The sequence below is a fragment of the Bolinopsis microptera genome, chromosome 2 (genome assembly GCF_026151205.1).
Source record: "Bolinopsis microptera isolate Bmic1 chromosome 2, MBARI_Bmic_1.0, whole genome shotgun sequence".
Classification (NCBI taxonomy): Eukaryota; Metazoa; Ctenophora; class Tentaculata; order Lobata; family Bolinopsidae; genus Bolinopsis; species Bolinopsis microptera.
This window is the reverse complement of record NC_087073.1, coordinates 7,513,209-7,540,174: the sequence shown is the minus strand read 5'-3', so window position 1 is coordinate 7,540,174 and position 26,966 is coordinate 7,513,209. Positions and strand designations below refer to the sequence as shown.

Here is a 26,966-nt window from a genome sequence, read left to right as displayed (position 1 = left end):
CTCTGACTAGAACAGCTATAGGCCTTTGTTCCTGGCCGTTCTGCTCCATGCCACTCCATGCATAATTCATGGTCGTGCGTATGACTATGAAAGTAAACTGTTTATGCTTATAGGTGCTATGCGACCTAAAGAAGAAAGATCAGATGAACAGTTCCCTCGATCAGGACGTGTCTAGCTCCAGCAACCAGGCTAAACAGTTGTACTTGTCTCCATCAGGTGAATACCTCCTTCTTTTATTGTTGTTTGTTTGCATCACGCTTCCCGTTATCAGCTATCGGGAATCAGTGTGTGTTTCTAACTATGATTTATCAGTAAAGCCAATGTTTTACTTAATCTTCTGACTACCTCAATTCTGTGATTCCAAAATTAAATATCATTTTCAAATTGAAAAATTTATTCATAGATCTATCTCAAATATTTGATAGTTATAGTGATAAGTCAAGTTTTTCTATTAATCAAACCAAACTAGGAGTCCCCTGAATTGATGGTCGTATATATATTTTCATATGCTGGGGAGGAAGGATTTCGAGTTTATTATTAAGAATGCCATACAGTCGATTAATTTGGCTATTATTAACTTGGAAGCCCACGAACAGTATTTTGTTAAACCTAGACAATCAATAAAATAGGATTTGATTTTGAATTTCCGAAGAATCTAGCTCTTGACATCTGTTCCAGAAAAAGCGTCTGGCGCAATATCATTTAATCGTATCTATATTCCATCAGAGTACAGGATAATCTAAGGTAAATAATAATGCAACAGAGTCATGATTGGCACTGAAGAGCAATTTAGGATCATGGTCAGTTATTGGTCGTAACCATTGACATAACCACTAATGAGGGAGAAACAAGAAGCGTGATTTTCATTTTCAAGCATACTTAGGGGGACAGCCTTCACGCAGTGGATTTTACGCAGTAATCAATATTTGAGACTGTGTTGGTGCACAATCAACTTGAATTTCACGCCTGCTGTATCTGGTTGCTATTTAAGCATTAATTCTCCTCCTATTTGAGCTCCAGTTTGTGGACAAGCGGAGCATTCTACTGACGGTAACTGTCAAAAGATCGCCTGATAAAGTGATTTCTACCCTCTAGTCATGCTTTATTTTCATGCTCCAATCAATAATTAGTGCTGCTTCACTCCGATTTAAGCAACACCCACACATGAGTGGTTCTGGTAGAGCACTGATTTACTGTCTTGTATCAGACTCAGTATCTAAGACAAGGAGTGCCAGCTTTAGGAAGGCAGTACAGTTCTCTGGACTGAACTGATCAGGGCCACAGTACTGAGTAGAGGTGATGGGAGCTGGTTACCGGAGATTGCACGACAATCTGCCACACGCAGATCCACTCAGATACTTTAATTGAATGTTTTGGTTATTATTGTGTCAGTTTAGCAGTCACGTGACCGCTACCTGTCTGTTTAACCCGGCTTTAATTCGCAAAATTGGTGGGCTGGAACTAATGATAATTCTACGCAGACGCTTGTCGCGTGCCACGCAGGACAATCTCCCCAGATACCCTCAATCGCCGTCAATTCTGACAAATTCTTTGGAGCATGGTTTGGTAATAAGAGTTGGGGTGAGTATCGAGCTTATCCTCTTCAACAGAGCAGCTTCACTTGACAGTTTCAGGTCAGGTGCTTTAAATTCAATCTGCGTCGTCCACCGCACCTTTCATTTAATCATCACCTTGTCCCCTCAGCTTTCGAGACACTCGATAACTATAAGTCTGGACAGCTTGAAGGCATTTCTTATGTTGTTCCGTCGTGCCCATCCACGCAGATAACGGCTCAAAACAATGCACATCATCACGAACCATTTTAATAAGGGTGACGGCTCCAGTAGCCCGCCATCAGCACCACAATCACAGTGTTATGCGGCCGTTTATATTGATGATTGTGGAGTTCATTGCGTCGAGTATGTAGTGATAAAGGAAACTGTGATTGTGATAACATGTGGGGCATATACTGGCCGAGCCGTGGGGAATTAGCCATCCTCAATAGGAATACGTCCATTATATACATCGTGAGAGTCATAAGGTAGATTATGTTCTTATGTTTCCGATTGGTCTAAAGTTCAAAGAAATCCATCGATAAATGTCTCCGGGCAGATTGCGAACAGGCTCATTGTTTGCTGGGCTATAAAAGGTTTTGATTCCGAGTATATTGCATTATTTTATGATACTGTCGACCATGTTCTAAACATATTTCTTGGTCAATAAAAGTTTATTTTCCGAACACCACGCGTTGTTTTCAGAAAAGTGCCCAGTGGTTAAGGTTTTATAGTGGTATACAAAGGGCGCTCTTTAATGAAATGTTTACTGTGCATTTTAAAACTAAAAGACCCTATAAAAAATACCATAGCCTTCGTGAAAAGCTAGCCTATAGATTTCGAGCTTTTAGAGTAATTTGTAGCCGCCAGCTTTTCGCGGGTGGGGTATATTATCGATTTACTATATAACTTTGAGGGAACATTAAACGTGCATATTTCTATAGCCACCTATTTTCCAACTAGTGTGGGTTTAATGCCTGAATTTTGTCGCGTAATGTACATGTATTTAAAACCGCATATGAAAATAATATATTTCTTGAAAGGGTGTCACGCATAATTTGGTACTGTTTTCAACAAATTCTCATTTCTGTTTTTCCATTCGCCGTGGCCGTGAACTCTAACCTCCAAATCAAGCAACCCATTGAACATACCAAATAGTTATGTTTAGTACATATTATCTGAACACGAAATCGTTAAACCCTAAATATCTCTACTTACGTTTTATAGGTAATCAAATCTGATGATAACATTATCATCGTGTAGTAAGCGTGTGTTAGTCCAGATAGAGCTGCGCTTTAGTCGAGCCTAAAATATTGACATATTAATCGAACTTGTATAAAACATAAATATAATCTTCTACAAGCTGGTATAATGTTCACTTTAGTAGCGAGAGATGTTATAATTATATACCTTGAAGTTAAACTTAATAAAACAATACCATTATCGTATTATTAGAGTTGAAAAATACGTGAGATAATTTTTTAAATACGCCGTATTTTGCGTATTTTTGCTTAGAAATAAAATACGTCAAAAATACGTTAAAATACGTTTTTCTTGAAATTTCATTCAAAGACTAAAGTTATGTCATTCGTTTGCATTTTTTTCAGACACATACACATTTCTATTTAACTTCAACGCTTTAATGCTTTGGTATAGCACGTGCCCAGTACTCTGAAGTCATATGCGAGGTGAAAAACGACAGAGCTACGCGAGTTTTGATAAAATCGTAAATTTATATAAAGCAATAGTACTTATTACTTTATTGGAGCTATCAATGGTACAATAACACTTATTACGTATTTTATTCAACGAAAATAAAATACACCGTATTTAACGTATTTTTGATATTTTATAAAATTCGTAAAATACGTATTTTTCAACTCTGCGTATTATAGTATTATGAAGGATCGGCCAAAAGTACTTGTGCAAACGTTTGGCTTTATAATACCTTCCGGGAATTATATCCACTAAAACTCGGGGACACCGAGGGCTGATAATTTGCTCATTTTTCCCGCAAGAGAAGCGAGGGTATTATCAGCCCAGACTCAGACTGGCTGGCGGCAAGTTTCAAAACAAATAACACTGGCGTTCTATATATTAGACACTATATTGTATGATGCGCACGTATCGGATTACACCCCTTCTGCAATCGGAACCGGAACGTATTATAAAATATAATACCTCCGCAACTTCGTGCCCGCAAATTCCCTCCAGCAAGCTGTCGGGAATTATAGCGCGCAGCACTCAGTGGCGGAGGTATTATAGTATTATAATTTTCAATTCTACGCCATACCACTGGTATGATGAGAAATACGTACTGTACGTACCTTTAAAAATAGCTGTACGGTACGTACTTTTAAACTTGGGCTGAAAGGTACAGTGCTTGCAATTGCAAAAACCACGTTCACACGACAACTTTCGTGGAAGCTGAATTCGCAGATCGCTGCAGTTCAATTTATACCATTAGATTTAGAGCAGTTGTACTTGTACAATACGTGCGCTCAAGAATCTTCCAGAGGGGTTGGACCATGTGACATTGTTGGTTGAAAAAGTTGGCAGATGTTGTTTACGCGATTTTGAGCGCATCCTCATTGTGTGAAACAAACTTTAGACACTACGAATATCTTAACTGAATAAAAGAAGGCTGAGGCTGAAGCCTCAGCTTGCTGAAAAACTAGTGTTTATTTACTCCAATAAGCACATTAAAATGTGATACTAATTTTATCTGTCACTGCTCAGTTTTATCTCTCACTGTTAATTTATTATCTTAATAGTTCATGTTTCTCTTTGACTACTATAACCTCAAATAAAATTATGATAATACTAATGGAACATTGCAAGTACTCCACTGACTTTGAAAAAAGTTAAATTTTTTCCCAAAAAAGGATGTACCCTAAAGGGCCTGTACGGTACGTACCTTTAAAAGTTGCTGTACCGTAACGTACTTAAAGCCGAGTACCGTACGTGCTTCTCATTATATCATACCAGTGTTACTAATAGTTGGAGCGGCTGATAAGGATATTGTTTAATGCTAGTTTCTAACATGCCCCAGCTTTAAAACGCTAATAAAATAAGATATTTATATTATTATTAGTTGTATACTGTTTCTTCTTGGAAATCATTAAATCTCGTTCCTTTCTAAGCTGGCTAACTAAACTCTAACTACGGCTGCTTGGATAAATAATAAATAAATATAAACTATATGGTTTTTATTTCGAACACCTTGATGATGTGATAAGTTAATGTGGTCACGAGAATTCATTATAATTTTATGATCATCGCAATCGCCACCATCCAACCAATTTAAAATCCCCCATAAAGTTTAATAAACACATTTTGAGTTCACCTATAAGAATCAAGGCGGTATCTTTCCGCTGAATAGAGAGGGAGAAAATTAGCCATCAAACAGTTGGTCAATAGTTTTACAACTTTCAATTGATCCCCGTGATTAGAGAGCAGCCTGGAAACTCCCTAAACTAAAACTATAAGCGTTTGAGTTTTGATTTTACCAGATGCTCCCTCCTTTCCCTTTGTTACCAAGCTGTTTAGCGCCTTTGAAATTTTCATTACAATACTCGGTCAGACAAATTGAGTTGAACTCTAAATTCTTCTATTTGACACCCATCTTGCCACAGAAAATTGGCCCCACAATTCTCCTCTCTAGAAAATATCCCCGACACCAACCCTCCTGTTATCAGCTCCCTCATTTTCCATTAGATTAAGTGTTGTCTGGTATTGAAATAAACCGTCGGGCATTTAAAGTAAAATAAAGGGACCATTAAACCCGTACAGGTTTAAAAGCGCCAGTTGCCGGCCCTCCCAAACAACATGATATGATACCACTTTAAACCCTGCTACGATATGGTGTCTCAGTCTGCAGAGTAGTAATAAAAGATTCCTTTTCTTTCAAGACAATGGTTTTATGTTGGAATTAATTGCAGCTCTTTTGAAAAATGACAAAATGTTGAAGCAACTCCGTGCGCATTGTTCTGAGCCACTGTTTACCTTAAAAACCTAGCTCACACTTTAATTTATTGGTAGAACATCGGTCGGCTTTTGACCTATTCTTTGAGAAACCATTACATAATAGCAGGTTATACTCACGCTTTGCTGCTGTTATCGATTAATTTCTCTCTCTTTCCGCGGAGGACGATACATTTAGAGATTTAAGCCCTGATTGGGCAGTTTCCAGGGCAGCTGAAAGTAATATCACTCGTGTGGGCTCTAGACGAGTAATTTATATTGAATCATCACTACCCAGAACCGTAAAGCTTACTGTACTGTTCAGCTAAATGTTTGCCAGTGTTCACTTAACCTTGAAATTGCTGCCCTATTGTAATTTTACTTTTAAAGCTAGCAAGATTTTAGCCAATGAAAATTGGTTATATCTTTGATTATAAATTAACCTGTGCAGGGCGGAATAATGACTTTGTCTTTAGGAAATGTTTCTCACTACAGCCACTTAAATCTCCCGTGGCCGTCTACGAATAAACATTTTCCCATGATCAAGGAGTTGAGTTGTTCACAGTTTACCTTTAGTTCATTGACTAACATGAGTAGCAGAAGGCTGACCACCTGAACTCAACTAATTCCCGACCCGGAGTCCAGTAATCATGAGTACCCACTAAGCCCGGGCAACTCACTAGTGGGCTAGTGGCTGGGTTGAAACTCAATAAAACTGAGATAAGGCATAAATCACATTCGGAGGGGAGGGAGAGGGAGTTCTGCAACTCGTCTTTGGGAGGGGTGATGATCTTAGATTTGATTTTTTTTCAGCACTTGTAGTAGAGGCAATGCCGAATATTAATAAGCCGCGGCGATTAAACTCGCATCACAACATGATGTGATTTACGAATCATGACTGTTCGAGATTTGGCCATTTGAAGCGCGCGTTTCGCCGGCCTTCTTATCGATATTAATATTCCAGGACGGAAGACCATTTTATCCTTTGTGTGAAAACACAAGCTTTCAGACAGCGGCATCGGTTAGCTTGTAGATCGCTTGGTAATCGGTATGCATATTTCATGAGCTATGAAACAGATCAGCCCAGCTGGAGTTTTAATTCCATCTGTAATTCTAGTCGGACGAATCCTATTAAAGTAGACTACGTTTTGTCAACTTGCTTTGCCTGCACAATGGTTACATCAAAAGAACTGTCCCAGACTTCTTTCATTTGGACTTATATAATAATTAATTGATCGATTATTTTCATTTCTTGCCAATGAACTGGAAGCTTATTTCGCTGATGCAGGGTAGACTTTGCTGTCTACACATATTAAAACAGTAATCTCAAAGTGGAATGAATATAACAATTTAAAGTTAAGGGTGAGAAAGAAACGAAAAAAATTGCTATTTTAGGAATAGAAAGGCTTACGCCTTACAGAGGCATCCCGCTTTTCTTAATTTTCTACTTAAAGGCGAAATTATTGATTTAAATTATTTCCCTGGTAGTAAATCAATCGGATTTCACTATTTAAATATATTTCACAATTGAAATAAATTAAAGCGGATATTAATTTTAACAATTAACAACTTCTGTTTTTGTGCCACTAGCTCACGTCACCCCTCATGGTGGCTTCGCTATTCCACCTCAAGTATCTGGAAATGTAGATCTCAACACCAACTAAAGATGTCTTTACGCGTCTTTCTCATTAGCCCATTGAATGTTCAGTGGGCACAGCGTTGAGAGAAATCATTCGCCATGTGGTCGCTTTAAACATTGTGTGAATATAAGGAATATATAGGTCTATCAGTTCAGTTTTAATGGTTTTGACACAGTATCTCCATCAATTAAACAGGTACTCAGTATCTCCATCAATTAAACAGGTACTCAGTATCTCCGTCAATTAAATACTTAGGATTTAGTGCCGGTTATCGCCCCTCTTGGAGAACTAGTTTTATCAGCTCATTGGTCTGTGTTAATCCGACAAAATAAACACTTCACTATGGTTCTAACTAGTGACTTGAATTGAGCTATTAGTTGGTACACTTAAAAGTTCGAATTTATTTTTGAAAATTATTATTCAGATTCAGCTACTTGATCAAGGATATACAGCGCAAATTCCATACTCCAAGTCCATTAATACTAACCCACTTGGCTTTTATCATAGGGGGATAATCTGTCAAGCCAATCAGCCTTTTTACAGTAACTATGATATCTTGCGACTTTACCTTCAGACTATATGATGGGTTTATTACTAAACACAGCTCAGAAAGGTTGGCATATTGTACAAAAGGTTTTGTAAATTGGTTGCTCCCCTCAACGTCTACACAATTATATTAAATAGACTTTTGAACAACTTTGGACGAAGTACCTTGACAGGAAAGATAAAGGAGGGCCCGTATACAACGCAATTTAATCTTGTTTTTACTCTCCCTTGGCTTTGTTCGCAGTACATTGTACTTAGCTATTCAGCTTTATTCAGCAAGTACGGTCCACTGACGGACCAATACTCAAATTAGGATAACGGTCAAATATCCATCAGCCTACCTAACTATAAGTGCTTTCTATTATTCCAATTTGTCATCACCCTTACTATAAGTTTAATGGGGTCAATAAAATGTGTTACTGAAAGTGGGCCCCAGGTACTAGACAGATCGATCATACCGTCTCACCAGATCAATAAAAAGTTGTTCTATAATTTGTGGTGTGTAATGAAACTTTTTAATGTAAGAGGAATTCCTGTGAGGACAACGCAAATTATTTGAATGCCCACTGGGGGACACAATAATAAATGTTTAATCCACTTTCTCCACGTCGTTTGATGAATCTTAAAATCTCGTAAAAGGGAGAGCGCTCTGATGCCTGCCATCCCCTAATTGTATTCGTCGATTTCAAGCCACAGGCTCCTTTGTAGTTTTTGTAATTCATGTGTTGTCGTAATAAACACCCTTTGTGCGTTGCCCTTTGATTGCTTCTGTCTACTTTGTTCCTCCAAGTTCGTTATTTAAATCTTAATGGTAGTTCGACAATGGGTAGCTCCTTTTGTGGGTCGAGGTCTGAGTGAAGCCAGATCCTCTCCTGCATTATCATAGTGAAGTAACTGCTGCACTGTCCTCTATGCATTATCGCTTTATTCTTTACGAAATGTAAGTGTTTTCTTGTAATGCCACAGCACTCACTCCGCATTAGGAGAATGCCTTTTGTTGGAGCTTTCAAAAGCTTTAAAGACCTTAGGTTCTATTAATGCGTTTCAATCCTTTCCGAATATTTTAACAAACCAAATTCAGATACAGTGCTATAATGATATATTTTCCTTCAATCGCTCATATTGATATATTGCACAGCTGTCTGAATCCTCCTTCTCAGATCAGAATAACCGCTTATTGAAACGATCCAGTCACTAAACAAGCTCAGTAGGACCCGGATTTTAGTGTCTGCTCTCATCATAACTCGATAAGACTCAGAGCAACAAAACTTCCTGCTAAGCTTACTTTAGAGCAAACAAGGATGAGGGACGGTTAGCGGCAGTGGCATACGGCTGCTCAATACGGATCTGGCTGTCGGGCTCCGATTAGTGGTTGATGTGGTGAGGGCGGAACAGTTTGATAAGATTTGCAAATCAATTTAGATAGACAAGGAGGATTTGTAACACCTGGTGCTAGGCTGCACCACCTCTGTACAAAACAATTAATAATTAAAAAAGCTTATCTACTGGGAAATGTTTTTAATTAGGCTAGTCCGTAAGTACTAATTATCAAGGCCAGCCTCGTTAGCTATAAAGCAAAGTGAAGCAGTTAATTACCTATCACATCTAGGCCATTTCAGTTTCAACTGCCTGCCTGCGTGCAGTCAACCGTGACAATCTTTATTAGTCAGCTTGTAACTGCAGCTACGCTTTATTTGTTTATAATTTTCCGGATGGTTTTCGATTCATATTTTTTCCTGACTGCTGGAATAAAACAAATCGTAGAAAAAAACATCGACGAGGATATTTATAGTTATGGTTTACAATTTACATGAAATGGATAAGATTTAGGTCTGAAATTCTAAGTGAGAACAAAGAAAAATAGTTATCACAGCGTCATTTCTAATTTTATAAGTGTTCAGCTTAGCCAGATCGATTGTGGGTATGGTTTTCTATCCGAATGAGACCGTTGCATGTGCACTTCTTGAACATGTGAAGTTTTATGTTTCCATCTATTGATTTTTATTATTATTGTTAAAATTTTGCAACAACAATTGCATGATTGTAATTCATTTGCAGCCGCAAAACTCGAGCTGCCATGCTTTGATTGAAGACAGGAAATAAATGTACATGTTTTTTAGATTGGAAGCTGATTACTGTCATTTTTGATGGCAAAGCATAAAGTTAGTCGCGTCGAAGTTCACAGTTTTTGCCATCCAAGTGGGTGTTTAATTTTAGTTTTTTCTCCTTACAATATTTGGCAAGCATTTGGCTTAATTTATGCTATTCATACCTAAGATTTGAAATGGCAGAGGCTCATATGTTTTGGGAATAAGTGCCCGTTCCCCATCAAAAGTGTACGTCTTGACGACGCAAATGGAAAATCCGTCAATTTTGCAGGTTTACCTTCATTGATTTTCGCATCTCGAATATTTCTCGCCATTTTCACCATGACAAGTAAGAAGAAGATAAAAAATTAGACTCAATGAAAAATGTCTATGTCCCCCGCTCTTATTTAAATCTTTAAACACTTCTTCTAACATTGTGATGAATGGAGGTATAAAACACTCATGATAATATTGATATAAACGACTAGTTCATATAACTGAGATAAAATCTACCATAAATGCAACATTGTACCACTTTCCGTCCCGACTGATACATGTTGCAACAACCAGTGGCTAGTCACTTGCTCGCTCAATTAATAGTTCCTTGATGGTTCCTTGCATGAATTAGAACCCAGATCATACCCTGACAGATTATAAATACGACTATATGTTCATTGATATTAAACACAGCGGATCACTTGTCAAGTGGCTTGTCTGATTTTTAATAAAACCGACAACCACCCTTAACCTCGAGCGATTGGTTTTGAACCGTGAAGTATGTGCCGTGGTAGAGAGGACTCGCCTGCGAGTCAGGATATTTTAACCAATGTTTGCATGCGGGTAAATGCTCCTAATGTGACAGTCGAGAGTTTAAAGCGGTTTATGCCATTTTTGCAGCCACAATTTCGATCGGCAATTTGTTTAATTTTCCGACTACTGTTATATTATAGTCCGGATGCAGCGATGGACTTTCGAATGATTTCGATTACCGGGTAACCACGAAGTGCTGAATGATCCTAGTGTAACTGTAAATGGGGTTATTTATTCATACCGTTCTAACTCGTCTGACTCTAAACCACTTGCACTAGCCTCCTAGTTTTTGACGTTTGAACTAGCTTAATTAGGTTTGCCAGTTTGGTTAAATCCCAAATCTCAGACACAAGCACGTGAGTACTTCCAAGTAAAACATCACCCGCATCATCCCTAAATTACATATCCGAGACTACTCTTAATTTGAATTTTGCGACATATATGATGGAACCCAGGTCTGTCAGGTCGAGATAGATCTAATGAGACAGCTGAGTTTTATACTTTTAGTCAGGATAGAACCGTTCACAGATAGATACTATAATAGTCAGACGTGTAGTGACTTGTGGTTAATATACCTAGATACCTAACTAAGGTGGTTTACATGATATTAACTCAGATTACAAATAGTGTCTGACGGACCTGCACTGCATGCTGTACGGCTAGTCAACAACCATCTAGTCATGACCACGTCTCTAAAGCACTATCTATTCGGTTAACGCTGTCCGAAGTTTTTTGTAAACCTTTTTAAAAATTTCAGAATTAAAAGTCCTCAATTTTGCTAGCCGATTCATGTTTTAATTTTAATAACACACTGGAAAATATGTCAAATTTGGATGAAAATTGTAATTTTCGGTGGTAAAATATAATTTTTTTTGCAGTGGCTGATGCTGTAAATTGCAGCATCAGCCACTGCAACAAAAAACAGCAAAACAGTGTAATGCTATATGGCAGCTGCCTTTTTGACCCACCTGTTGGTATCTCAAATAATAAATGGGATGAGGTCCATCCCAGATATTAACCCCCCGCCCCCGGATCTATACTATTTATAACAAAGATTTCAGCTCCTACTTCTACTTTATAGATCCAGCCAATTGATACTAAACTAACGCTTCTTTATTAAAATTAACCAGTTCATGATGATGAAGCTGACTTATAAACCTCAAGTGGTACGAATTGTTGCTGTTAAGTAGTAAAATGAATCAACGCAACGGTAGATTCTAAACACTATATTGAACCGATAGTTTTATAGTCCATGCTCTGAATCAAGATGTTACTTAATAGTATGGTTGATCTAGAACAAGCCGACGTGTAGTGATTTATATTGTTAAACCAGCTGCACTAACAGTCGATTTAAATACAGGTCAAGTAGTTGAATCTTGTAGTAAAAGTGGCCTCAACCGTTCAAGATATAAACTATTTATTTTCAAATCTCAAGCGACTAAGTACAATTTAGACATTTTAATCGTTTTTAGTATCTCATGCCAGGGAGACATTGAACTAAGAACTTAGCATTACATATTCTAATTCTATGATTGTTAATATGATTGTAATATATTGACGACATTTTATGGTTAACCATACTCACCATATTTTGAGAGTCGAGACTATGGCGACTGCAGCACAGCTTGAAGCTATGAATCTTTTTAATGCCGAGAGACCTGCATCAAGAGACGTGTGAAGAGGGCCATCTGTTTATTGGGCAGAAAATGGGGCAAACGACTTAGTAAAAACCTAATAATGCCAGCTGTGAATAGATTAAATGCCGCCAATATTTGGTTAATACTTAAATATTACCTTGCTCCTGCAGCAATTATCGTGGTAGTACTAATCGCTCAGTGACCATTTGCCAGATTATTTGATCTGAGTTATCACTTTTTCAGGTAGTTGTAATATGGATTAAGCTGACATGTCACACCTTGACAGGATCGGTTATAAAATCATCCACAAATCTGCAGCTCCAATGAGATTGCGCGGCTCGTCCCACGTGCTCGAGGTGCTCACTGTGTCAATTATTTAGCTCCTTGGTATTACATTTGATCAATCTGAAATGGCCTTTCCAATTAATGCGGCAGATAATCGTTTAGCAGGGTCCTGATGTCGCACAAAACCATGCAGCACCCCATCAAATTAGGAGTGTCTAAAACGGTCAGACTTTTAAAAACAGGTGCTTCATTGCACTCAAAGTGCTAATGGGTTAACTTCAATTCCACAAATAACCGATTAGACAGAAAAACCTTAATTTTAACACAAATTAAGCGATTGGATCAGCGCTTAACGGCTGATAATCAGTAGGACGATAGAGGAGCCCGGAGATATTTCGATGATCTCCAGCACCGTTGGAAAGGCTCTCTATCAGATTGCTTGTTTTGGAAACCTATATATTGTAGTTCCGCCCGATCCCATTCAGAGATTTGTCAGTGTGGACAGAGGGCGTTTTAGTAATGCAGTTTTGCGATAGGATTAGGTGGGTCTGTCCCTACAAACGGTCTTTATTTCCCTGACAGCGGGGGTTGAGAGAGCCCGGTAGCTCTGGTGAGGCGGAAACGGTCGGCTGCCTTTGAAGTACACGATATTGTGTGTCTGTTGGTATTGTTTATCAAAAAGCAATGACTTATTTACTTTTTATGTTTTTGTCTTTGATCAATTGGTGTACGTCGCGTTGGGAATTGCAGGCTTAGCTCCTTTTACCGGGCGACCGCCTTCACTTACAGTTTGCATCATTTAGATGACGTTCAGGCTTGCTTGTAACAAGTTTTTATGGAATTTTGTCGATTAGTGGCTTGCTTTGTCTTGATGTACACACTCGTCCCTTCAGAAAACTACGTAACTTCTTGTGCTGAGTTTGCTAGTTTCGCTGGGCTGATTTATTGTTAGTATCGCCGGGAGAAAATAGATTTAAGCCGATTAATTTCAAAAGAGATAATTCCATTGAAATTTTGTACAAACGACATTAGCTCACATTGTATTTTGGTCACACTGTGACAGTAACTGTAGAGAAAGGTGGCCTCCAGGCCCAGCACCGCATATAACCGGCTTGAAGGCGCCTCTACCCCTCATCTTGATCACCTTCGGAGCCCTCTATTTAATTCATTACTTTCAGTTAGCCTGTGTTTTGTCTAGGCAAAAGCACACCGACCACTGGTTAATGTTAGGTAAGGGTTGAAACTGGCTCCAGTTCTGAAACGGCGCAGAACAATGATCTTAGCTGGACCCTGCATGATACACCCTCTGATTGGACTCTGAAAGGTCCCTCTGAACTAATGCCGCAGTGCCTGGTAGTGTTCGGAAATTGTATTGAGAAACGGTTAAAGTGGAAGTGATGGATTGTTAAGGGGTATTGTTCGATTCGGCACACTGACATGACTGAAAAACTAATTGGAAGAGGGGCCGACAAGTCCTTTGTTAAGGGACAATGATCGAGGAGACACCACACTAAGCCTGAAGTGCAGCTGATCGTTGAGGAGGTATAACATATCATAAGTCACTTCAAAGGCCCTAGTCAGTGATGATATGACGGATGATAAAGAGATCTACCGATCTGGTCAAGCCTATCCGCTGTTCTGGCTCCACCAGGTTGGCTACATTGAACATTTGGCGACTTGTGCATTGATACTAGTTCAAATTCGTCTTGCAAGTGTATTTACTTTTGATGGTCATGAACTGTCAACCGTGAACAGATGCTTCAAAATTTGTGAAGATTGGTTTTTCTAGCCTGTTTCCATTCTCTGCTGACGAAGTTTCATAAATATTAGGTCATTTCTGCGGAGAACAACACTTGACTATATGCAGAGCGAGAGATTTGTCATTTTTGACAGGCCTTTATAAGACTCCGTCGTTTGATTTAATGTTTTGGTGTGATCCAGCGTCGGAAGCATGTCGCATGAGCAGGTTTCAAATGTAAGTTTGCCCGCAAGATTACAAAAGAAAACTCCATTCCGTGACGTTCGGTCGTTATTTCCATTTTTCGGAGCTACGAAAAAAAATTCGACCCCTTTTTGAACAATGGTTCTTTTGTTTGCTCTAACACTACGACAAAAGATTCTCCATGACCTATGTGGCAGCAGAGTGCTAAAAGCACACAATGTAATGCGTTACTCAATGCTGCATTCTTTGGGTCGCCCGCTCATTTGTTTAGAAGATATTGATGCTTAAAGGCATTCAGCAGCATTTAACTCTCATGATACGCTCTAATGCTCCATCAATCGTCGCATACGAGCACTGTCTGACACCATGACAGCCGTGCATTGTTTTTAAGAGAGAGCCTGCAGCTACAGTCAAATCACCTCCCTAACAATAACCAACTGCAAGCTTTTAAAATAGTTTAGTTTGAGGACAGCTCACAAAAACCACCCAACTCTAAGATTGAGCAGGATCCAGTTGGGAGTAGTATCCTACACTAGTAGTATCCTACAGTATCCTAGAGTTGGGAGTAGTATCCTACACTAATAGTATCCTACAGTATCCTACAGTTGAGAGTAGTATCCTACATGAGGTTCTGATATTCGTACAATGCATCAGGTACAAAGGGATAGGACCTCAGTAAGATGACCGTTGCCACAGCAATCGTGGTCGCATCTGCTTGTATTTGTAACCACAAAGGAGGCCTAACTTTCGATAGTTGAACAATACAGTGACCATCAAGCGGGCTCCGGCCGTGTACAATACTTCAGACATTTCCCTATTGTTTGTGGTTATATTGTTGAGATTTGCCCGCTGTTTACTGTCAGGTCCCCGAATTACCTATAATAATACTAACTAAGTATTACTTAGTACCTAACCCCCTTCTTCTCTTTCACAATACCACATAGAACTTTCGCAACTATTCTCCGAGCTGAGCCGAGAGAGCGATCAACAATACAATACACTAATAAAGTCCTTAGCTAACACTTTCTAATTCTACCGTAGCTTAATATAATTGCCCAGTTTACACGTTTAATATTCTATTGTACGGTCATCATCAAAAGAGGCTGTTTGGTCACTTCACTAGCTAAAGTTAGTTTTCCAGTTTTCGTGTTGTTTAATAAGTTGGTCTCATGGGTCCGTGTACGTTACACACACCAGATTACGGGAAACGTTATCGTGGTCGCGTCCGCTTTTTTTCTAATTTGAGAGCTCGCTTTAATTCCAGATTTTACTTGTCGGGTGGTCAGTTGATTTGGATTATTGTCTAGAGTTCCAACGTTTGAAAGGAGGCCTTCCTGGGACCTAAAAAGTATTAAAACTTCTGTACCTGGACCCTAAAAAGCAGAGGCGCCAGACAAAGGAGGCACAAGTTAAAATGAACGCCACTTCGCACAGAATAGAACTGTCGAATCCACCTAACTGGCAATCCCTTTGAATCAAATATTAAATTAAGGGCATGTTACCGAACTTGCTGATAAGAAACCATTAAAATTTTCACTCCTATTGTCGCTGATTAGTCTCCGGGACGTATATTAATCATATTTGTATTTGGGCCTTAACACGGCTTTGTTCCGCACCATAATTCCCTAGATAAATATTTTGCGGCAATCGGGGTAGAGTAGAAAATTGTTCTCACCTACTCAACCAAGACACCTTTGAACTTTGGTTCACAGTACGACAGAAAGAGCGAGCGCGTCAGCTCGATAGCCACAAGTCATATTTTTATGATAAGTTAAAGCTGTTAGCGCGACTTTAGGACAAAAGAAAATACCGCTTAAAGCGTTTAATCAAATTTCTCAGCTCTCCGGAGCTTTGATCTTGTTTTGAGGCTGTAACGTTTAGTATTGGTCGATAGAAACGACTGTTCTTCACTCGCGAGTCCACCACTTGCTGTCATTTTCCACTAAACTGTACATTAAGTAGCCTCCACCAAATTGTCCGAGTTGTAGCTGAGTGGTCGTCGCCGGCGCAATCTGGAGCAACGAGCGGTTTTCCTATGTTTTCTGTGTCTCCGGCCTGTCAGTTTAACGCTGTGTAACGGGGACTGGAAACTTTACTTTCAGTTCAGTTTGTGTTAGGCATTTCTCGGGGTTTAGCGCACGAGTCTCGACTATTTCCCTCAGATCGAACTGTTTGTACACCCTCTATTTTCGGCGCTGTTCTAGCAATCAGCCTGTATCCGATTTGTTGTTGTTTGATTCCACAACAGTGCCGTGGATTATAACAATACTGGCGATGTTGTTCGCCAGCATGGTGCATGGTGCAACCCTTTCTTAACACAGGCCCATCTTGTTTTTTTGCGCGCACGACTTAATCATATTGTCAATCATGTTTTGCAAAGCCTATCTAATTTCACACCCACGTAGATTAAATTTGCATAAGATTGAAGTTAGAGTGCCACAAATAGTCGTAGCAGCTGCTCTGTATTGTGAGCAGATTAATGCCAATTTGGCGAACAAAGGATAATGCCCCTACTTGTTTTATCACGAGTAGGGGTGCAGGGGCCTCATAATGACAATAGTTTGCCAACCGTTAATGTTAAACGGATCTAGGTAACTACCCGGTGAGCAGAGTCCAGCATCTCTCTCTCACTCACTCACTCTCTCTCTCTCTCTCTCCCTCCCCCGAAGGACACAATATGTGTGGTGTATTGTCGGGCCCTTTGTGCCTACTGTTAATAGCTAAAGACCTCGTCACTGCCCGGGTCGCACTGAGGATCTCCACTTCAGAGCGGGGTGCCTTCCCACCACTTGTTGCACTTATTTTAACCTCACCCCATGTTTCCACTTTTTCTCATCGGTTTTGGAGGCGGAACCGGTGGAAAGTGTGCACATGTTGCCTCCCTGTGAATTAGGTGAGTGGGGGAACAGTTATCCGAATGCTATTATTCAATTATTAAACAAGGCTATTGAACTAAAACTCAGCTAATGGCAAGGAGGAACGAGTATCAGGTTGCATATAAATTGTAATCATCAAACGGTGAATGGTATTCAATGCGGCGCGGTCTGCATTGTTTAAAAGACAAAAGGACAAAAAGTGGTATATTGTATGATTGGCCACCTGACTACCAGCGTCTTTATGGCTCTAATAGACACCGACAAAAACAATATTGCTAAGAGTTTTTCATGAGTTTCGCGGCCCCCACCTCTCGTCCGCGGGGGTGAAGCATTAAATCACGAGTAGTATTATTGTGCAATGTGTGGCAGTCTGCCTGTGTTCTGGCTTGCTAGCTGCAGGTCGGTTCAACAGCATTTCCCGCTCGTAACATAGAACTGCCCATCAGTTATATGTTTCATTGTATTTGTTACATTGAGCTGCATTGTTGCCTGATCTTTGTAATGCCATCATTTGTTTTGTTTCCTCTGCAATCATTAGACTGTAATAACAAAGGCGTTCAATCCGAAACAATTGCAATTTAGTGACCAAATTGTCATTGTATGGAGCGCGCTGTTGATCCTGCCTGTACCTTATGCGATGTATATAAATGTTGCAGGGTTAGTTTCTTGAGCCGGAGAGGACTTGTTTAGAGACCCTTACAACCCTCCAAGGGACAGGCAGGCGGCACCGTTCTTTTGTTTCTATTGTGCACTCTCGTGGAATGTACTATTGTGGAAGAGTATCCAGTTAATAACTCGGATAATAAATAACTAACGTACCACGGTCATAATCTTTGATGGTCTTTGTTGTTGCCACGGCGCAAAGCTTTCATGTTGTCTTGAGCAGAGGTACAAGATAGGCTGCTTACCGCCCATTATTAGGCCAATCTCCGTTCCTTTAGTGAGCTCTGCTACGCGTTGTCTTAACGATTTTGATTCCCCATGAGTTTTTATTTCTGAAGTTTCTGAAGCTGATTCTAATATATATTTATATATAACATACTGATTGACAAATTACTGCTCAACCACCTGCAGTCTCACATTAAATGAGCATTTTTACTCCTATAGAGCTAGTCAACCAGTTGAACAGCATCTTTGGTTTGATCAGTAAAGTAGTGAAGGCTAAGCTAATTTAGCGGGAGCATTGTATCGTGAATTTCTTAATCTAGCTGAGGGGAAGGTTTAGTTTAGTGATTAAGGGGTTAATTTTGGTTTATCTCGCGTAGTTCAACTTGAAGATCCCAGCACTTGGTTCAGCATGATGCTCAAATGTAACGTACCGTTGTTATAATTGTTGAAATGCCCATTCTTAGAAGGATGCTTGCGTGAGCATTCTGTACTACAAATTTAGTATATTTCTGTGATTTTTATTCACGCTTCTTGCTCACCTCACAGGTATATATTTACTGGACTTCATAAAAACATAAAGTTCCTGACTTCTGACAAAGGCAGGTATATTTCCACACACCAGCAGTTTAAGTTCCAACATCTAATCCCGCGTTACGTTACCAATTACCACTAGCAGGGCGGGCCAGGTCGTCTTAAGGGTCTGAGCAGTCCATTACAGACAATGAAAATCCTTTCATTACGTCTCTAGCAGCCGACAAAGCTATTCTACACCGGGAGACTGATCTTTGTCACGTCTTTCAATTTTCTCAGAGTGTACATGAGCCAAGCGCCTCTATCAAAACACTTTGCTTCTATCATCACCAATAAAAGTAATGGGTCATCAAAGGACCTCCTTCTCGACATTAGAAGGTGTCAGTACTTTCAGTTCTTTCAGGAATGAGGTTCAGCACTTATCTGCACTTGTTACAGGGAATCCTTCCAACGACCGTTCATAACCGATAAAAAACTTTAACGACTTGGTGTAGAGGGGGGAATTGACACAAAATGGGTTGTTTAACGTAGCTCGATATCTTTGATACTATGAGTTATGCTGTCCGTCATCACTCCGCTACTGATTCCATGCTAATTTGTTCAAATTATTGGATAAAACCTGATAAGATGAGGTCTAATTTTCACAATGTGTCATGTTTCTTTCGAACAGTGCCTCCTCCTTCCCCGAAGGAAACACTTCGTTTATTCAATTAACCCTCTTATCAAATTAGTAGCACCCATATTCCAGCCACATTATCAGTTACTGTTGTTAAAATCAATACTAATTTTCAAACACCTTATCTTATAAAAATTTAAGAAGATGCACGCAACGCGTTAATGAAAATTACAGTATCGATTTTGAGAAAGTCATCTCTTCTTCCCTTGCCGTAAAATCATAAAAATGCTTCACCTTTTTTGTGAACATTATGGCACTACGTAATGCCCAACTTTATCTAGAACGTTATAATACTAATTGTTAGTTAGATGTTTGTTCGTCGTTTTCACGTTCAAAAGCTGTTGACACTTGCCACAGCCTCACAGTTCACCGTTGTTATAATACAATTGTATATAACCCTAGTGTTAAGTGCACGATATTATTATTACGATTTTAACACCAACCTGTCTTATTCTAGCCGAAGTCAGCATTGCGGAACAACAAAGATCGCCCTTTGGAAACATGATCATCGACGATAAATCAGGTTTGAAGTTTGCTTAGTCAGGAATTTTATAGCATTTTCCCGGTTTGCTCCCTTTCTGTGCCTTGTGTTGGAGATTTTACCGATTTTTATCTTTTTTATTTCGTTTGATCCGCTGAATGTCATTGTCGTGCTCGTTATCATTCGCTCATTGTTATCGAAAAATCCACACCCTCTCGGCATTTTTCTCACAGAAAAGAATAAAAACAACCCAAATTTTCTAAAGCTCCCCGTTTCTCGGAACCCACATCTCGAGAATATCTAACCCAGGCATAAAAATATACAATTAATGTGTACAAAGTTTAAACAACCGCACCATATGTCGGTAATATATAATAATATGGACAATGTCGGTGTACATTTTACACGGGGCGCGCTTCAGAACAATACAGTCTCTGTACTAACTCACTAACTTTAAGTAATCTAAACCACGGCAAGGGGCTACTTCTAAACAGACAATACGCTCCTCACCCTTCCATGAGGCCTACAAAGAACTTGCCACAAGTACACATTTCTCCGTTTCTCCGTCCCCCAGAGAGCACAGGTCACATGAAATTTTGGCGACTGATTAAGCATCTTTTGTGTGCTACCATCTTCCCCCATACTCCAATGTGTACTCGATATAGTCAGATAATCAAGTGAGCTATATATATATAATCTATTAAACATTTTGGCAACTCACAACAGGTTTCAATGTTGTGGAAATATTAAGCCGAGAAAAATCCATTAGTCCACCTTTAGACGGCCTTGAGGGTGAATCTCATGGGTTATTAGTGCACGGTTAAAATAGACACTCATTAAGCTATTCCTTTTGTATTATTTGGTGTTCAAAGTGTTCTCCTAATAAACAGTTGAGTAATAATGAGTCTAATTGGGGATTGTCCCCCGGCCCCCCAGAGAGAGAGAGAGAGAGAGAGAGAGAGAGAGAGAGAGCGGTCTATACCCATGAAACAAACCCCAACAGAAAGATTATTTAAATTAGTTTTAATTGTAGAGTGAGTGCCAAGGTGGGACCGCGCAAGGGAGCCGACTTCTTTGAGCTATATCATTTGAGCTGTATATGCTAGCAGTGAATATGTTTGATTAATAATATAACCAAAGCCAATGAGCTGAAAGTTCATAACTTTATTCCCCGGTCCATGTCCATGAGCCGGCTGACAACCTGTGCAGTGATACGACTTTCACAAAATCACAGCATTGTCAGGACATCTTTTCAAAATGCCGCCTTTCTTTTCTTTCATTAAAAGCTCTTTGCTAGAAAGGTGGGACTTAGTGCCTAAGTTAATTTACACCATTCATTTTACGTGGTGCAAAACAAAGGCGGACATTTAATTGGAGGTGTAGTTGGGAGAGGGGGACACAGCGTAGCTCACACGTCGTGTAAAAATGGAACATTTTGTAACCCAACAAAAGGAAAACGCTAAATCTTCGCTCCCTCTCCGAAGTGATAATGATATTACAAAAGTGCCAACTTTTTTTGTATATTGTTCGGTCAAGTGCTCGAGGGGTGGTGATATGTATTGAAAACCGGTACCTAATGTGCCGCTTCGTTATAAGAGACACATTCACTTACAATTTGCATCCACGTCTCTCTAATTGTGGTGCAGTAAAGAATCACAGTTGTGACCTCGGAAATTGGATAATTCTCGTCACTTTCCCGTTGTGATTATCGTGTATTAACAGTACAAATCTTATTAGAGAGAACTCTTTCACAATGGTAAAAGAATTGACACCTTGGCTGGAATAATAACAAATGACTATGCAAATTTTGCTCAATTTAATTGTCCATGAAATTTAAAAATTGTCACATTGTCCTGACAGTTGGAGTGTGTTAATGGACAATTTTCCTAGGCGTTACCTCAAATGGGCATGAAATAATTTCTTCATATTGCTCGTAACATATTAAGTGGGTCAAATTTCGAGATACTTAATTCATTTTGGGGACAAAAATTGCAACAAAAGACAATCGGGGCTAATCTTATTCCGCTGCTGTGGAGTTCTTTTCGATAACAATGAGCCTTAAATCAACGCTTTATTCTCTTATTGAATAAGAGGGGCGGAAATGATAAGGGCACGACGATAATGAATAAATTATGGAGATCATCGCTAAATATTGTAAGGCTAAACATTGTTACAAGTTTTAATCAACCAATATCCAGCTTAGTACCACTGGCTGTTAGTCTATCGGTTCAGCTTAGTACCACTGGTTGTTAGTCTATCGGTTCAGCTTAGTACCAATGGTTGTTAGTCTAGATGTTAGTCTAGTTTTTAGTCTAGAGGTTCATGTATTCTCACACAGGAACACTCCCAGAGATCCAGCGATCGTATCATGTTAAGAGACCTATGAACGCGTTCATGGTGTGGTCCCAGATCGAGCGGAAGAAGCTGGCAGACCAGCATCCAGACCTTCACAACAGGTCAGTGGTTTACTGTTAACTAGAACCTTACTTTAGATGCCACTTATTGTGTCATATGACAGGTTAATTTGGTTTAGAGTAAAGATTGAAATATTAGATTGACCCTTCAAAAATGTGTCTCATTTTTTATTTAGATATCATATTTGGGGGCGTCTCAGTGGATTTTGTTTCAGTTTTATCTTACATTGGATGTTTCCACAATATACCAAAGCATTGTTGTCTAAATTTCACCCTTTCACACACGGGCCGGTTTCACTTAGTTATATCTAATGGTGCACATCCCCTCGTGGACACTGGACACATCCCCTAGTCCCCCACACGCGCCACACCACTTCCCGGAAACAGCCCCCTCTTACTCAGTCAGTAGGGGCCCGATGTACCGTTTATCCCCTTTAGAATCAGCTAACTCTATTGACAAAAGGAACTATTTAGCCGTAACAATGGCACATTAACGACTTCGCAAACCGGACATATATACTAGGACCCGCCAACATTAACTCCATCATTTTGCCATTTCTGGGCTTCTAACGGATCTAATGGAGGGCATAACTCCAATAAATATCACAGTAAAAGCTATTTAATGATAACATCTCAAGCATGCATTCAAAAATACTGCAGAAAGATTTTGTTTTTGTAGGCATACAATGGAAATGGTAATGAGGAGGGTTTCTATCATTTAAGGTATTTGTTGCTCAGGAGACACATTACTACGAGAATACAAAAACATTTAAAAGGTTCTGTAAATTTTAATGGGCCATATGAATATCTCAAATATTTTGCTTCTCTTAGTCACTCAAGCATACAATCTCACAATTCTTCAAACCACTAAAAGTGAAAGCGAAAGATATAAATGGTATGGACAGAAGTCAAATATTTTCACAATTTAATGATGATGTTTTCAGTGAGCTGAGTAAAATGTTGGGTCACCTCTGGAGACTGCTAACTGAGGATGAAAAACGACCGTTCGTAGAGAAAGCAGAGAGACTCCGAGCTAGACACATGGAGGAACATCCAGGTAAAACTCAATCAATTACTGAACATTCTGTAGATCAATCAAACAGATCACAATAAATTATAGACTTGCCTAAAATTCCAACTTTTTAAGCAATACTCTACTCTGGTAAGTAAACTTGTGACCTCTCTTTCTCCCTTAAAATGTATGTATGCTTCATTGTCCACAATCTCTAAAGTAACTCATTCTCAGGGTATAAGTACCGGCCCCGAAGACGTCAGCAGATTAAGCACTACGAATCTAGACCCTCCCTCAACCTGTGCCCTCCCGGTCTATTCTCCAACCTGGCGGCCATGAGAAAACAGGGCCACCTCTCAAATCCACTGGATATTCTAACCAACTCCTACGCTGCCTACTCCAACGCTCTAAGCCAGGTACTGGTCCACAGGATGGCTCTTAAGATAAATACATTTGTCCTCGGAGCAGAACATTGCTGCCGGTTAGACGGGGTGCCAGTCGAGCTATTCACAATACTATAAAGTACTATTTGGCACAGACTTTAGTCTCCACTGGCCTTTGAACCATTGTTCATTGTAATTCTCCACAAAATTAAAACAATTTGTTAGCTAATTTGGTGAAATTATCTATTCAAGGAGGCTCCTTCTATCAAAGATTCGGACCAAAGGATATGCCATGGGATTGTGATATAATTAGCTTTAATCATGTATGGGTGATTTTTTGTAGTGTTATAATGACACCAACGTCTGGCCAAGTTAGTGTAAATGTTCCACGAATTGTACAGTAAGCTTCAGAACTAGCGGCCCTGCTTTTACCACTTTTATCTTTATAAAGCCCCAGATGAAATAATAATAAAGGGGTAAGATTAATAAAACAATTACTATAGACGCCTTTTGCTGGATTGCGCCACCGTTACACAATCCCTTTGAAGCATCGCCAGAGTCATATGACCCTTTAGTAACCGAACGATTAGAAGCAACTTCAGAACGCTGATTCGAAAGCACAATTACCAACTCAAAATTGTGCCTGGAGCACTGTACAGTATTTTACCCACCAAGTACCGGTGTACAATTCTGATATTAACAAGCGCAATGTTTTCAGGGACTGACGGCCCAGCAACTCCAACAGTTGAACTCGCTAGAATCACTCCGAACCCCGCTGGTGATGCCGGTGGCACTGCGACCCTCCCCTGCCTCCCCGGTCTCCTCAACAGGAGTTAGCTCGATAACGACTACCACCACCCCCACCCACACCTCCACCTCCACCGGCCACTCATCCCCCTCCAACGTGTCCTCCACTTCTGACGAAACCTCTGCTCAGCTGGCCTCTCTCCAGCTAAAATACCAGCAAAACCTGGCTAACCAACTGTCCCAGTACCAGTTGGGTCAGCTCAGTCACCTGGCTTCAGGAAGTAACGGACTGAATGTGAACTGCAGGTGTCCCCCAACTCAACTAGCTTGCACGTGTGGTGCTTCCACCCTAAGCTTGACAGCTCTGTCATCTCAGCTCGAGGCTCAGAAGACTTTTGCCTCGCAACTGGAGCTGCAGAAGAGCCTCGTTTCACAGATGGAACTACAAAGAACATTTGCAAACCAGCTTGAATCACAGCAGAAAGCCCTGGCTGTCAGCCGGGCTAGCAGCTGCCAGACAGACGTCAAAACAGAGGCTCCTAAAACCTCCCTCCCTAGTCATCTCGACTTTTCCTCTCTAAGTTCAGCACTCGAGGTCCAAAAGGCCCTGACAGCCCAGCTGGAGGTCCAAAAAACTCTTGCTAATCAGTTGGAGGCCCAGAAGTCGCTAGCTTATCAGCTAGAGGCCCAAAAATTGTTAGCGTCTCACTTGGAGTCGTCCAAACGAGAGAACTCTAGCTCTTTATTCAATTGGAGATGAACAGTTTATTTAGTTAATTGATAATTTCAGTGCTGGATATAATGCTAATGAAGTAGTCATATTTATTGTTTAAAATTTTGGGGCAAAACTGTTGTGATAGATGAATAGAACCAAAGCTCCGGTAAATGGAAATAACAATGGTCCCGACAAGTTGAGTTCTGTTTAGCACATTCAATTAGCTCCTGGCGACAACGTTAAATTGTGCGTGCCCTATTGTTAAAACATTACCAAAATATTATGAAGTAGGCTTTATATAATAATAAAAGTCTGTGTTTTGTAGAGTTACCTCCATTTACGAGGTTTTGGGAAACAAAACCTCCATTTATATGAGGTTCAGGTGGGGTTCACAACTCTGTAAGGGCCAATATGTGGCCGGACTTGGTTTTTAACAAGATTGAGAGAAAAATTAGGAGAGTTTTGATATAAGAATTAAATTTACAGTATTGTTAATTGTTCGCTGATTTAAGAATGTAACCCAGAGAGCTATGATATCTAGATAATAAACTTTAAACCAAATTGTAGAAGATATAAGAAGAGAGTTTTGTTTTAATACAACAAATTAGAGAGAGCTTTAGGTTCACAGTTATTTATATTGCAACTAAAGTATTTTCGATAAGAATTAGCGTATTTATTTGTGGAGCAGTAGGCGTGGGCCTGAGAAAATGCTGTGCCTGTTATTGAATTTTTATCAGTTGGACTGCTAAGTGTGCACGTCATGATTGCATTCTGCAATTTGCATACCGTGATTATATTATTCAATTTGATGTTGTTTTGATGATTTCATTTTTATTTGTTAAAAGAATGATACAACTGTTTGATTTATTTGTAGGACCTTACATCACCCAATAAGAGATGATATCTTTTAGTAATTATCTCAACTCAGTGCACACTGCACTTTCGGTGTCCTGGACAGTACAAATTAACATTGTAACAACAAATATACATTAAATTAATATTGTAACCACTTGGAGCAATGTTTTCTTAACTTATACAATATGCTGTGTCTGCGTTTAAGTTGGACTCAGGTTACTAGATACAATTCCATGTGTTATATAGTTTACATTACCCCACATCACCACACTGTATTGCCCCACCACGCTGCACCAACACGCCACACTGTATTGCCCCACCACACTGTACCAACACACCACACTGTATTGCCCCACCACGCTGCACCAACACACCACAATGTATTGCCCCACCACACTGTATTGCCCCACCACGCTGCACCAACACACCACACTGTATTGCCCCACCACGCTGCACCAACACACCACACTGTATTGCCCCACCACAATGTATTGCCCCACCACACTGTATTGCCCGACCACACTGTATTGCCCCACCACTCTGCACCACACTGTATTGCCCCACCACGCTGCACCAACCCACCACAGATACAGTGAGGTAATCCAGCACTAACATTACCATCTACTCGCATAGCATTTTACCTGACATTACATAATCTGCCAGTAAGTACAACGGAACTACCTTATCAAACCGGTCCTTTGCACTTTGATCACATCAAAAACTATTCCTCACAAAGACAACCATTGATTCCTTTGATGAGAGCTATTGGTCTAGGACCGGCAGGCACCTTATCATAGGCCGCATCTCTCCACCACAGTTCCTCTAACTACAGCAGGTTACACAGCTGTAAGTTACCTCTATAGTGTGTTGGAACTGAAAGTAAAAGTGCTATGAATCTCATGTGAATTGCAAGCCGGTGGTATCA

The 26,966-nt window shown here is 39.9% G+C and overlaps 2 protein-coding genes across 6 annotated transcripts in view; one reads left to right on the top strand and one right to left on the bottom strand.

Annotated features, from left to right (window-relative positions):
• LOC134811529 (uncharacterized) overlaps positions 1–26,966 on the bottom strand; it is a 106,909-nt gene that overhangs the window by 48,303 nt on the left and 31,640 nt on the right. For 2 of the 3 annotated variants that reach the window (XM_063818396.1, XM_063818394.1), the window contains exon 3: positions 2,772–2,858. The exons of the other annotated variant lie outside the window; for it this stretch is intronic. The gene's annotated coding sequence lies outside the window, so the exon portion shown is untranslated. The remainder of the gene's footprint in view (positions 1–2,771; positions 2,859–26,966) is intronic. 3 annotated transcript variants of the gene reach the window in all.
• LOC134811530 (transcription factor sox-2-like) lies at positions 118–26,223 on the top strand. 3 transcript variants are annotated; one of them, XM_063818397.1, is made up of 6 exons: positions 118–216; positions 19,892–19,957; positions 22,254–22,371; positions 23,274–23,386; positions 23,576–23,757; positions 24,443–26,223. In XM_063818397.1, exons 1-6 carry the CDS (start codon positions 144–146, stop codon positions 25,229–25,231), a joined length of 1,341 nt encoding a protein of 446 aa, XP_063674467.1. In that variant the 5' UTR covers positions 118–143; the 3' UTR covers positions 25,232–26,223. The 3 variants fall into 3 exon arrangements, with proteins under 3 accessions (XP_063674467.1, XP_063674468.1, XP_063674470.1); XM_063818398.1 differs by having other exon boundaries at positions 22,266–22,371; positions 24,443–26,206; XM_063818400.1 differs by lacking the exon at positions 118–216 and having other exon boundaries at positions 19,891–19,957.